General features: G+C 45.2%; 1 protein-coding gene across 1 annotated transcript in view; it reads left to right on the plus strand.

Annotated features, from left to right (window-relative positions):
* Positions 1 to 10,836, plus strand: part of ALDH5A1 (aldehyde dehydrogenase 5 family member A1) — a 33,590-nt gene extending 22,754 nt beyond the window's left edge. The window contains exons 8-10 of the mRNA XM_061195766.1: positions 2,732 to 2,901; positions 5,333 to 5,391; positions 7,385 to 10,836. Of these exons, the coding sequence (XP_061051749.1) occupies positions 2,732 to 2,901; positions 5,333 to 5,391; positions 7,385 to 7,590 (435 nt within the window). The 3' untranslated portion in view covers positions 7,591 to 10,836. The remainder of the gene's footprint in view (positions 1 to 2,731; positions 2,902 to 5,332; positions 5,392 to 7,384) is intronic.
* The last annotated feature ends 2,622 nt before the right edge of the window (positions 10,837 to 13,458 follow it).

The following is a 13,458-nucleotide window of genomic DNA, read 5'->3' on the forward strand; positions in this document are numbered from 1 at the left end:
CGTGTCCCCTGCATTGGCAGGCAGACTCTCAACCACTGCGCCACCAGGGAAGCCCCCACCTGCATTTTTGAGATGACTTTGGACCCTGGGCACTCAGCCAGTGAAGAAAATTTGGCTCTGTACCAGCTGTGGTTCAAGTCCCAGAGGGGTGGTTCTTAACCCACCCAGTACCTTTAACAACTACAGATGCCTCGGTCCTACTTGAGGAGACTGGGGGTGAATCTGTCTGGAGTAGGGCCTAGGCATTTAGTGTCCCAGTTATTGCTAGTTTGCAGACTGGGAAACCCATCTGGAGATTTTGTTGTTATTCTTGCCAAAGTGATTTTGTATAGACATTGCTCTCTAGAGGACGCTGTTTCCTAGGACCTCAAGCAACTACAGTTGAAGGGTTTTTTTTGTTGTTTTTTTTTCCTCTGAGAGTTTAGGAGAAAACATCTTGTCTGAAAACAATCCATTATGCTGGCTTTAGTGTACATACGGTCACAGGGTAAATACCTGGGGGAAAAAAGTACACATCACATTTAATGTGACAAGAGGAGGACAGAGCATATTCTATTTGAGGTCAAATAGAATGGGGCCTTGTTAAGTATGTTAACTACAGGTACTTTTAGAGATATAAATCATAGAAAGTAAGCCAGGCTGGCTAATGGCAATTTGCTGCGGACAGCGGACTATGAGAGCATTAGAAGGGGTGACGATTTCAAAAGGGTGAATCTCGACGGCAGACCGTGCCCAAGCCTGTATTTCTCTCTTCTGAAATCCTACAGCATATTCCGCTGAGAATGGGAGGCGGGGGGAGGGTCCAGTGGACCATGGATTGTGATGAACTTCTGGAAGGCAGCAGGGATCATGTTAACAAAGTCAAAGCAGATGAGGCAGGCCCAGGGGAAGCCTGCAAAGGAAATGGGTGTCATTTCTAGGATGGAGCTTTTCTAGAAATGGCTCGGGTAGAGGGTAGCAGTGGGAGGAGGGGAGAAATAGTGCTCATTGGTTCTACTTCTGCACAGTTTTCTGGGTCATTTCCCTCCACCCACCACCAATACATACAACGTAACAGAGGCATTTGCTCTGGGCAGGAAAATGCCTCTGAAGAAATAGAGCAGCCAGCCTAGGAGGAGTACAGCTTGAAGAGTGAGGGTAGGCACGCCAGAGGGGCGCTCCCCTGCCTTTGCCCTTTGCTCAGGTGGGGCCACCCCTAAAGTGAAGCCTGCCGAGTGAGACAAACCCAAGCTTGGCGTTGTCCCTCTTGTTCGGGGAAGAGACTGGAAACAGCAGAGGTCACCCATGTCACCCATTGAAATTAACCAACCCCATCCTTCATTAGAAAGATGAACAACGAAGAATCACGACAGCCCTAGAGGGAAACCCATAGCACATCAGAGGAGGGTCAACAAGAACAAACAGAACAGTTGACCCTCAAGGAAGCAGATGACTCTGTGAACAGACAGGATTTTTTCTAGGAATCTAATCGTATTCTCCAAGAGTTCTGAGAAGATAGTACATCTATAAAACAGAAGCAGGTTCTATGAAAATGAAGCAATGAGAACAAGAAAGAACGTTTTTATTTATTTATTTGGCTGTGCCACGCAGTTTGTGGGATCTCAGTTCTCTGACCAGGGATTGAACCCGGGCCACAGCAGTGAAGGCCTGGAATCCTAACCACTAGGCCACCAGGGAACTCCTAGAAAGAATGTTTTTAGAAATTAAAAACATGGTGGCCAAAATCTTTTTAAAACTCAGTAATGAAGATGGAAGACAAAATCGAGGAGAGCTCTTAGAATTTAAAGCAAAAGACAAAGAGATGAAAAATATGGCAGGAATGCACAAAGAAATCCATCTGAGGTGAGGGGTGTATCCATTTTAGTAATAGGAACTCTAGAAAGAAAGACCTGAGATGGAAGAAATAGGATTATCAAATACTAGAGGAAAACTTCTCAGAGCTAGGGGAAAATAACAATTCTTCAAAATTGAAAGACTTCGTCAATTGCCAAGTAGAATAATAAAAAGAAAAACCCAGATATGTTTCATTAAAATTTTAGAATGTCAGGAACATACCAGAATATTCAAGAAGCTTCCAGAGGCGGGAAAAGCTACCCACAAACCCACAAAGGAGTGAGGACTTTTTTTTTTTTTTTGGCTACGCTGCTGGCATGTGGGATCTTAGTTCCCTGATCAGGGATCGAACCTGCACTCAGCGTTCTGAAGGAAAATTACTTTGGGTCCAAATTCCATCACCAACCAATGCAAGGTAAAACACCAGACATGCAGTGTCAGAAAACTCTGAAGGTAAACCATTTTCAGTGCACCTTTTTTGAAACAACTACTCGAGGAGAATGTATTAGAACAAAATGAAAGTGAAATCCAGGGAGGAGAACAACATGGGATCCAAGAGGCTGGAACTAACCCAGGAAGGAGATGAGAACAAATCCCAGGGAGACAGCTGAGCATCAGGCCTGCAAAGACATGGGCATATGTATATTAGACCGTTTGACAAACTGTAAGAGCAAACAGCCAGAAAATCACAGAGCTGGGAGGAGACAGCATGGTACACACCATGTGCCCTCTTGCCTCTGTACCTCTGTGTATTTGGTTCTTTCTACCCAGAAGGGGCCAGGGTACATTAACCTATTTGAAAAAGAAAGAAACCCAGTTACAGTTTTCTGCAGTTTAAACATTTCCCAAGTATCCTCGACCACCTTTCCCAAGGGCTCTTCTTCTTCTCTTCACACAGGTAGAGAAACATGTGAGTGATGCCATTTCCAAAGGGGCCACCGTTGTGACAGGCGGGAAGCGACATCAAGTTGGAAAAAATTTCTTCGAGCCCACCCTGCTCAGCAATGTCACCCGAGACATGCTCTGCTCTCAGGAAGAGACTTTTGGGCCTGTGGCACCCGTTATCAAGTAAGGTCATCCAGCGGGTTGGAAGACAGGAGAAAGGGTAGGAAAGGAAAAGGAAACCTGGAGAGAAATCCAGTTCATGTGTCGTTTGAGGCCTGGGTGGGGGATGGGCTGAAGTAGAGAGCGGGGTTGTATCAGTGGAAACACTAAGTTCAATGTAACATTTAAAAAATTTTGTTTCTATTATTGCCTCTTTAGACCACAAAATTTACCAAATTCTCTACTTTGCTCTCTTGCTTTCTGCTGAACTCATTTTTCTTTGTAATGAAGTACATCCTTTAAGAGTTCTTTCAAGGGCGTCTGTGGGAAATGAACTGTGTGTTCTTATGCGACCTTTTATCTCACAGTCACAAGTAAATAATAATTCACCTGCATAAAATTCTAGCTTCAACACTTTGAAGATGTCACACCTTTGTCTACTTATTTCGAGGGTTGTCACTGAGAAAGCTGATACCTGGTTCTTACTCCTGTCAAGGGATATGCTTTTTCTCTTTAGAGACTTTTAAAATTTCTCACGGCCTTTGACGTTCTTAAATTTTACCATGGTAGCTTGGGTATGGCACACTGTGAGCTTTTTCAGTCTGAGGTCCTAATGTCTTTCTTTAATGTCTAAAGTGTTTGTTTAGTCCTGGGAAATTCTTGGTCATTATTTCTCCAAATATTTCTCTCTCTTCTATTGCTAATGAAATTTATAGATTAATCTGACATTGGGGAAATGAACCACTTGGAGAACTTTCATCTTCTTTGTTTTAATAATTTTTTTTTTACCTGGAGTATGAACTTGACATTTTCCAAAAGGATGTAGTGGTTAGGAATGCAGGCTTTGGAGATGAGTTGGGTGTAGATTCAGGCTTTGCTACTTCATACCTGTGTCCCGTTGAACAGGTTAACTTCTCTGAGCCTCAGGGTCCTTGATGGGAAAAGGAGTAAAAACTAGTACCTGCCTCACAGGACAGTTGTAAGGTTTAAATGACATAATGTACGTAAAGCACTTAGCACATTGCCTGATATCATTATGGTTGTTGTTGTGTAAATAAAGCATTAGGTCAGGGAGGGGGACACAGTTGTTACTAGGGGTCTCTGGTCTCACACTTCTTCTGGGACACAGGGTGGTGGGAGCACCACCCACGTTAGCACAGAAAGGTGAAAATCCTCAAGGCTGTCACAACTGATGATGAGATGACTGCATTTTCTTTTTATTTATTTATTTATTTATTTGGTTGCCCTGGGTCTTAGTGGCTCCAGGGCTCCTTAGTGGCTGCACGTGGGCTCCTTAGTTGCAGCAGTCAGGCTCCTTAGTTGCGGCACACGTGTGGGATCTTGTTCCCTGACCAGGGCTCGAATCCGGGCCCCCTGCATTGGGAGCTCAGAGTCTTATCCACTGTGCCACCAGGTAAGTCCCAATGACTGCATTTTTGAGGGACAGGTGGGCAGTGAGGACATGGGTGATGCCCTGTTTTCTGTTCTCTGGCGGATAGAATGGCTTACTCTCTACAGGTGGAGAGCCAAGCCCTGGGAGACACAGCTGGTCGTCCTCGGAACAAATAATTCTCCTGGGGTCACCCTCCTTGACCTGCCCTCCCCCAGAGCGCTCTCTTCTCTCCCAGTCGTCCTCTTGCATTGACTGGGGTCCGCCAGCTCTGCCTGGTGACTTCAGAGGGCTGGCTGGCTGGCTGCCACTGCTGCTGGACCTCTGAATTGAGGAACTGGGATGCGGACAATGTTTTGCCCCCAGTTACAGTTCTGGGGCAACAGAAAAAGGCCTCTGAAACGTTGTCCCAGAAATACGATGATAAAGCTGGAAGAGACTGCATAAGGCTTCCACACTAGCAGTCTCATTTCCAAGGGGAACAGACCCCCAGCACCGTCACAATGTTTAGAGCATAAGTGGTGGGGCCGACACTAGAGCCCTGGGCCCCAGTGGCCTCTGGATGTTTTCCTTCTCCTACATTATGGCTGCTTCTAAGGTAGTTGTTATGATCGGTACATTTCTTTCTTTTTTTTTTTTGGCCCCACCTTGTGGCTTGCGGGATCCCAGTTCCCCAACCAGGGATTGAACCCGGGGCCACAGCAGTGAAAGCGTGGAGTCCCAACCACTGGACCACCAGGGAAGTCCGATCGGTACATATTATTCTTCTTAGTAGGTAGCAAGAGCCGTAATCCTTTTCTTAAGGCGTTTTGTTCGACATTGTGAATACTCTGCAGTACCCTGTGTGTCTCCCGATCTCCTAGAGGAGATGAACTGGTGTTGATCCGAGCTCGCTAGTCTTGAACTCTGCACGGTTGCAGTGAGTGATGGTGTTTTCCTCTGTACTCTCTGCAAAGCTCTGATTAACCCCTCGCCCTTATTTGGGAAACAAATCAGGAGGAAATCAGCTGGTTTTCCTTACTCTCCCCTTAGGGATTTTGCTGATGACCCATCTTGATTTGGCAGGTTTGATACAGAGGAGGAGGCGGTGGCGATCGCTAATGTGGCCGACGTCGGGCTGGCAGGTAGGCGTCCGTCCTCGCTCGGTAGCTGTCATAATCACTTCTCCAGCTGATGCCAGGGTGGCCTTTTAAACGTCACCCTGGGTCTTGAGAAGGCAACTTCACTGGAGCATGTGTTTCATTGCTTCCCCAGGGGCGAGGGTGGGCTTGTGCAAGTCCGTGTTCTTTTGCCTCGTTCCCGGATGCAGGGTGGGGGCTCCCTGGTTGGAGCTGGGTATGGTGGTGGGAGAAGCAGTGCCGTGTTTCAGGTGGAGAATCGCACGCACCCTGTAAGTCCCATGTTCCCAGAGGCTCGATGCCTGGAAATTCCAAGGGCTTTTCCTCCCATTTTGTGTGGCTCCTGGAAGCCTGGACAAAAGAAATAGCGCCTGACCTCACAGAGAGCATCAGGGGCAATGAAGGAAGCGAAGGCAGCACAGGCAGAGGGAGCCTCACAGAGTATCTTTCAGTTTGGACATGGACAAGGTGGCCACAGAATGTACCCTATGACCCTGACAAAATTATATGTGCATAAATGCACTCAACAAGGGCTTCCCTGGTGGCGCACTGGTTAAGAGTCCACCTGCCAATGCAGGGGACACGGGTTCGAGCCCTGGTCTGGGAAGATCCCACATGCTGCAGAGCAACTAAGCCTGTGTGCCACAACTACTGAGCCCGCGAGCCACAACTGCTGAGCCCGCGTGCCACAACTACTGAAGCCCGCGCACCTAGAGCCCGTGCTCCGCAACGAGAAGCCACCGCAATGAGAAGCCCACGCACTGCAACGAAGAGTAGCCCCCGCTTGCCACAACTAGAGAAAGCCCACGCGCAGCAATGAAGACCCAACACAGCCAAAAATAAATAAATAAATAAATGACTTTATAAAAAAAACATAAGGCATTAAAAAAAAATGCACTCAACCAATCTGTATTTAGCATCCAGAGTGAATGAAGTGCTGACAAAGATACAAGATACAGCTGTGCTCTATTGGAGCTTCCCCTCTGGGTGGAAGAGAACTGTTGATAACCAGAGGAAGGACGTGCACACTGTAGGGTCCCTTACTCTGCTGCTGAGACTGAGTCTGCCCCTACTCAAAGAGCCTAAAGCCGGAGTAAGGTGTGCACAAGTGCCTCCATAACGCCGAGTTTGGTGTTCCTTTCGTCCCTTCTCGATGGGATGGATGGTGGAGGAAGCCACGCTCCGAACCAGGTCATCAAAGATGGGCAGGATTCTGGTCGTGCAGAGATCGGAGGAGAGAGATTCTGGGCAGAGGGGGACCAAGGGAGTTAAGAAGTGAAGTATGATAGGACAGAGAGGATTGGGTGGACAAGTTTGGTGACAATGGCTGGAATAATGGAAGATAAAGCTGAAAATGTTGATTGAAACCACATTAGGGAGAGTTCACATACCCACCAGAAATTTAACCTTATTTATAGGTAACAAGGAGTCCCTGGAAAGTTTGGGTAAAAATATCACGTGGATAATCTAACAGACATGTGCAGGATGCATTGAACAGGAGGCCACAGGAGCGGCGTTCATTGTTGTTACAGACCTGATAGGAGATGGTGAGAGCGCTAGCGAGAGTGGAACAGAAACAGAAAGATGATTTCCAAAGGTTCTGAGACGAAGACATGCACAGGACCAACTCGGGGCTCCACGTGGGAGCAGGGAGGGCTCCAGGCCCGCATCACTAGGCAGATGGTCATCCATGGCATCCTCAGCTGTGGACATGATGTCTTTAATCAGGGGTCCCCGACCCCCAGGGCCGCAGACCGGTACCGGTCCATGGCCCATTAGGAACCGGGCCACACAGCAGGAGGTGAGCGGCGGGCGAGCCAGCGAAGCTTCATCTGCCGGTTCCTGTCGCTCCCCATGGCTCGCATTACCGCCTGAACCATCTCCCCCTGCTGTCCATGGAGAAATTGTCTTCCATGAAACCAGTCCCTGGTGCCAAGAAGGTTGGGGACCGCTGTCTTTAATGACTGTTCTACATCCATGTCCTTTATCCCCATGACAGGTTATTTTTACTCTCAAGACCCAGCCCAGATCTGGAGGGTGGCAGAGCGGCTAGAAGTCGGCATGGTTGGCATTAACGAAGGATTGATCTCCTCCGTGGAGTGCCCTTTCGGGGGGGTGAAGCAGTCCGGCCTTGGGCGAGAGGGCTCCAAGTATGGCATTGATGAGTATCTGGAGCTCAAGTACGTGTGCTTTGGAGGCTTATAGGATTCTTTAGTTCTTTAAAAAATAAAAAAGGAAGCTTCCCTACATGTATGGGGACACGCCATCCATTATTTTAAATAAGCCCATAGGGTATCTGAATTAGGAATTTTTTAAAGCTCATCCAATCCTCATAATCTTAAGCAGATGCAAATCCTACCCCTCCCCTTACCTGACTAGGGACCAATATATGCCATGCTCCTGAGGCCGCAGACTCCCCGAGAACCAGCGTAGTGTTTATAGAATGAAGCCCTGGACCCCACCACGACCCCGTCTGCCTCAGAGCAAAGTGCAGCGTGAGGCCAGCCGGCCCCTGCAGCCCCATGGTCACGGCTGGATCACTGTCTGGGCAATGCCGCAGCCAGCACCCACATGGCTCCGGAGCTTAGACCCGGAGGGCTGCAGGGAAGCCCCCTGAGTGTGACTGACGGGCCGGTTGGGGTGATGAAGCACCCCTGGCAACCTGCCAGCTCAGCACTAAAGACACTTGCTGGGTATTCCGAGGTGTTGCTGCAGAAGCCTCTGAACCATTCATTTTTTAAGACTTCAGAAATAGCACGGAATTGCCTGTGTTTCTTTGAGACATGAAGGAACCCCTCTCCCTTTTCGGACCATTTTTTAAATTGAAGTCTCCATTGTCCTAAATTAACTGCTTAAAGATTTTGTTTTCATTTCTGTGCTGTTTTCCATGTCATGTTGTTTCCATTAGGAAATGAGCCTAAGCATAAAGTAAAGCACAGCAGCAGCAGCTTGGTGGGATGGATGGCCCACAAGTAATGGCCTGGCCTGGCTTTGTCCCCATGGATGTGCCATTCAACCCCTCCCCGCACCCACCCCCAATCCCTCAGGAGAGTGGAGATTCTATACATGCCTTATTTAGCTCCATGGGCTATTGTGAGCCTCAGAGAAAGTGAAAGTCTTTGCCAAAAAGTAAAAATTCAGTGTAAGTGCAGGAGTCATCATTATTATGAGCAGCACCTCCCAGCCCCGCTGGGGTGTCCGGCAGTGGCTTTGCCAAGGTGAGCGGAGGTTGGTACCCACCTGCCCAGCACCTGAGCCTGAGTGAGGGCTTGTCACCTGCAGCCTGCTATTTCTGTTCTTAGGAAGTGCTGCTCCTTCACCTGCAAAAGAGCGAAAGCACTTTTACGACAATAATCCCAAAAGGAAAAAAGAATTTCCATAATTGCCAATTGGAAGAGGCATGAGGTTTTGCCCTTCAGGCACCTTTTATCCAATAAGAGTTTTTATAGTTCATCATTTTAAAAATACAAAAACAAAAAAACCCTATGACCACTGTTTCCTGTCACTCTGAAAGAAAAACTCTGATTAAAAACACACTAGGCTTTTCTGTATCATGTCTCCGTCTGTCCTGATATACAAGGAAAAGGAATAAAAGCTGTTCCCGGTGGAACAGACAAGGATGAAGCACCTCCTTTCCCACTCTCTCTGTGTGCACACTCCACTGACATTCTGTGGATATTCTGGGGAGGAGAAGGAAAACATGCATGAAAGGAGTGCTAGAGGCAGTCACTCCTGGACCCAGCTAGGATGTAGCGTCTCTCACTGAGCCATGGGGAGCTGAATAGCTAAAGGTCTGAGATGTCCCTGTGCACAAAAGTACCACGGCCAGTCCTGGAGCTGCCTTGTGTTTGCCCTGGGTTACATCAGCCATCTCCCCTAAGGCCCAATAAGGAATGAGCTGAAATCCACCTCCTGGTAACATGCATTGCTCAGACCCTGTCCAGAATCACGTACGCATCGTATTGACAGTGAATTTCTACTTTTTAGTTTTAGGGTTGTTTTATGTAACACCCTAATTACTTAATATTTGGGTGTGCCCATCTGTTTTCTATTAATGATAAAAATGCTCTAACACTAGTTTTTAGAAGTCTGGAATACTGGTGCTTGAAATGTTTGGAGGAATACATTCAAATACATTTGTAACTTTGTAAATCAGTGAATGTCTTGGCTGGGTGGCAGATTTTGAGTTTTCTAGTATATTTGGCTCACCAGGTACATAAATTGAGGGCCAGACACTCATTCCAATATCTTTGATTAATTTTGGAATTAAAATAATTTGAAAAGGAAATAGCTTACTGTTTAGTAAAATTGTTCTGGGTTGTGGGGAAAACGGAGAAGTATTCTTAAATGAACATTTTGGGGGTTATTTTTCAATAAGGTAACCAAATGTGATGGATTTTTTAAAAAATGTATGTTATAACATGAAATAGAAAAGGACCATTAAACCAGGGGTTGGCTCACAGCCCATATCTGGCCTGCCATCTGCTTTTGTACAACCCAGAGCTAAGTATGGTTTTTATATTCCCAAAGGAGTGGTTGGGGAAAAAAATCAAAAGAATAGTATTTCATGACACGTGAAAATTTTGTGAAATTCAGATTTCCGTGTCCAGAAATAAAATTTTATTGGAACCCAGCCACATCCATTCATTTACCATATGATCTATGGCTACTTTCTTGGCAAAGTTGAGTATCTGCAGCACAGACAGTATTGCCCACAAAGCCTAAAGTATTTACTCTTTGGCTTTTTACAGAAATAATTTGCCAACCCCTGATCTAAACCAAGAGGGAGATATTGACCTTCCCCCGTTTATGAGGCATTATATCATTTTATTGAACACCTACTGTGTAAAAAGTACTTTTCTGGGCCTTGCTCCAGTGAATTCTCACCAAGAACTTCCCAGCAATTTTCACATAATTCATATGAAATTACCCAGAGAATGGGAGTCTATTGGCCTTGAAAAAACACTTCTCAATTTACTTTCCCCAGCTATGCAGGGATTCTCATTTAAAAAGCTCCTCTGTACCTATTATCTTTATCCATTTGAGTAGCTTTAAAATACAATTTTATGTCAAGCGCTGGTTCATCTACCTTTATTTTTATGGAAAGACTCAGTGAAAGTAAAGATCAGAAGCACAATGCAAATAACTCTATTTTATTGTAAACTTGTATCATTAACTTTAAACTGTGCCACATGACTGCCTTCTCGGAAGGCTGGAGCCCAGGGTTTTAACTGTTCAGGAGCAGCTATGGTAGATAGCATTTTACTTGAATGATAGTTATGCTGTGATTTTTTTCGTGCTGTATTTTATGGGCTAAAACTTGGGAATAAGTGTAGTTGGAAGTGTGGAAATATTTTTTTTTTTAAACGTGCACATAATTCATTTTTCCAGTTTTTGATAATTGCATGTGTGTGTCAATGTCTTGTCAGCAGAGTTGTGCGTGTGTAATTAATAAAGGTTGAATTAACAGAATTTCCTCTTTTTATGTCAAGGTTTCTGGTTTGTGGGGTTTTTTCTTGCCAGTTCATCATTTGAGTTTACTTTGGAGATTATTAGACCAGTTTGGATACGTATGCCACCCCAAAATATGACTGTAGGAGTTCAGGACATGCCACCCCAAAAGGTGCCACTTTGGCATAGGTGTTTTGTGAGCTGAAGGCAATTAAGAAGCAGATACAAGAAAAGCCCTCTATCTTTCCTTCCCCCTCCATTTGCCTAAAAGCAGGATACAGATTTATAAAGGTGCTCTCCTCCCCGCATCAGGAGGGAAGGACAAAGGTTAATTCCCAGAGACAACTTCAGGCCCAATCAGCCTGGAATCTAAATAACAAATTTTACTAACTAGCCTTTATCTCCGCCCTTGAAAGCCTACAGCTGCTTTCCTCTGTCCTGTCATTTCTCCAGAGATTTATTGTTTTTTGTTGAAATGCTCTGTCAGCTGAAGTTTTAAGCCACCTCTTCGAGTTACTCATTTCTCCCTGAGTGTGTCCCATGTTTACCTGAGATATACATGTTAATAAACTTCTGTTTGTCTTTCTCTTGTTAATCTTTCATTGCAGTGGTCTCAGCCAAGAACTCAGAAATGTAGAGGGAAAATTATTTTTCCTCTCCTACATGTATAAACTGTGCTCCCTTGACTAGTGTGTGATCTCTTGGGCAGGGAACCTGCCTGTGAAATTTGGTACCCTAGCACCTTCCTACAGGACGGCCTGTAACAGGGAAGAACGTTTTGCATTCTATTACAAGTTAATCACTAAAGGGATGTTGCCTATGAGCTTAAACTATACATAACGCCCCATCTCTGGGAACCCTGCTTCCCAGGTAATGAGCATTAAGCTAAAATACCTTTGTTTAGCTCACAGGAAACATCCTGACCAGGCCCACCTTTGAATGACTGCAGGGAGGAAGAAATGAACACATCCCCTACAGAGGCCGACCCGAACCAGGAAATGTTTGACTTTACTCCCTCCCCTTTTAGTATAAAAGAAGCCTGCATTCTAACTCAGGCAAGATGGTTCTTTGGGGCATGTTCTTCTCGGTTTGCTGGCTTTCCGAATAAAGTCGTTATTCCTTGTCTCTTGATTATTGGCCTGTTGTGCAGTGCGCAGTACAAGCTTAGACTTGGTAACAGGCCTGTCATATGGTTTGTGCTCATTAAATGTTTGCTGCACTAAATAGAAAATTTACCTGGTTTGCAGGTGTGGTTGCCTAAGAAAGGAGTAGCCTCCAGCTTTCTCAAATTCACCAGCTTCTCTCCTCTACATGTGCTACTGTTATCCATTATGTACTTTTTTCAAAGGTTGGGTTTTTTTGGATACAGAAATGTATGAGGAAGACATTTCTGAAACCCTGCCATTCAGATATAATCACTGTTAATTATTTAAACAGCATATCTTATATTTTCATCCAGTGTTCATTTATATTCTAAGAAATTTCACGTGGCCTCATTGAATCCAAATTGTATCAGTAGGCCTTGAACAAAGGTAAGGTTTTCTCTGGAAGAAAGAATACACATCTCCCTTTGTCATTCCACTTATTGCATGCATTTCTCTTAACCTGCTTTTGATTTTTAAAATTACTGTTACCAGGAGAAACGATCCACTTACCTCTTGTTGACTGAAACAAACAGACTCCCAGATATTTCTCCAGCAAAGATGGGTTTATTCGGTATTGGCAGAGAATTGCAAAACAGTGCCCACAGCCATGGCAAGCCGCTTGCAAGCCCCTGCCCAGCAAGGGAAGAAGAACACTATTATAGGGAGGAAAGGGAAGTTGGGAGGGTTATAATTAAAAACTTCATGACTTTTCATTGGCTGAGTCCTTACCAGGAAAGAGAAGTCTTCCTTCTTCCTGTTGGGCTTTACTATCATCACAGGGTGTGAGAGCTCCCCCTTCTGGTCGCCCGACTCTATTTAATTGAAGTTTCTGTTCATTTTTTATACTCTCAATTTGTGGGTTTGTTCAATGCTTGGCCTAGGCCTCTGCTTAGAAGCAAGTGTATTTTCATCTTCCTACTATTTCTATCAGTAAATTTTCACCTGTTAGAGCTGCTTTATCTCTGATTTAACTTGCAACAAATTTTAAAAGCAAATTACTGTGGTTTTCATTTATCAAGTGTGGGAAACCTGTCTGGAAAAAGAACAGGTCCTGCATGGTCTGAGTGTTGAAAGGCTACAGGGATATTCTATTTGTGCGCTATTTATAAATGAGTGGAAATGGATTTGGAAATTGGTGGTCTTTAAATTTACCTATAATCCATCCCTTTTATCCGCTAACCAGGAAGGAGTAGCCACAATTTAGACCACAGACACCACCACTGTCCCAGTGGTTTAGTGGACAAGGACGTTTTTCAGATGTTCTGTCAGATTATATAAGGCTATGTGCTTTTTCCTGTTGTGCTAAGACTCAGCACTGCAACTCTGGGCTCGTCTTCAGGAGAACAGAGGTAGTAACTCTCACCATGTAGGCTTCAAATAAAGGAAGCTTGGCTGTTCGCTAAGCTCATCTCAAAAAGGGAGGCTCTATGGACCATTTAGTAGGAGAAATGATGGTTTTGCCTCTTTAAAAAACTTG

This window comes from Eubalaena glacialis, chromosome 7 (genome assembly GCF_028564815.1).
Source record: "Eubalaena glacialis isolate mEubGla1 chromosome 7, mEubGla1.1.hap2.+ XY, whole genome shotgun sequence".
NCBI lineage: Eukaryota > Metazoa > Chordata > Mammalia > Artiodactyla > Balaenidae > Eubalaena > Eubalaena glacialis.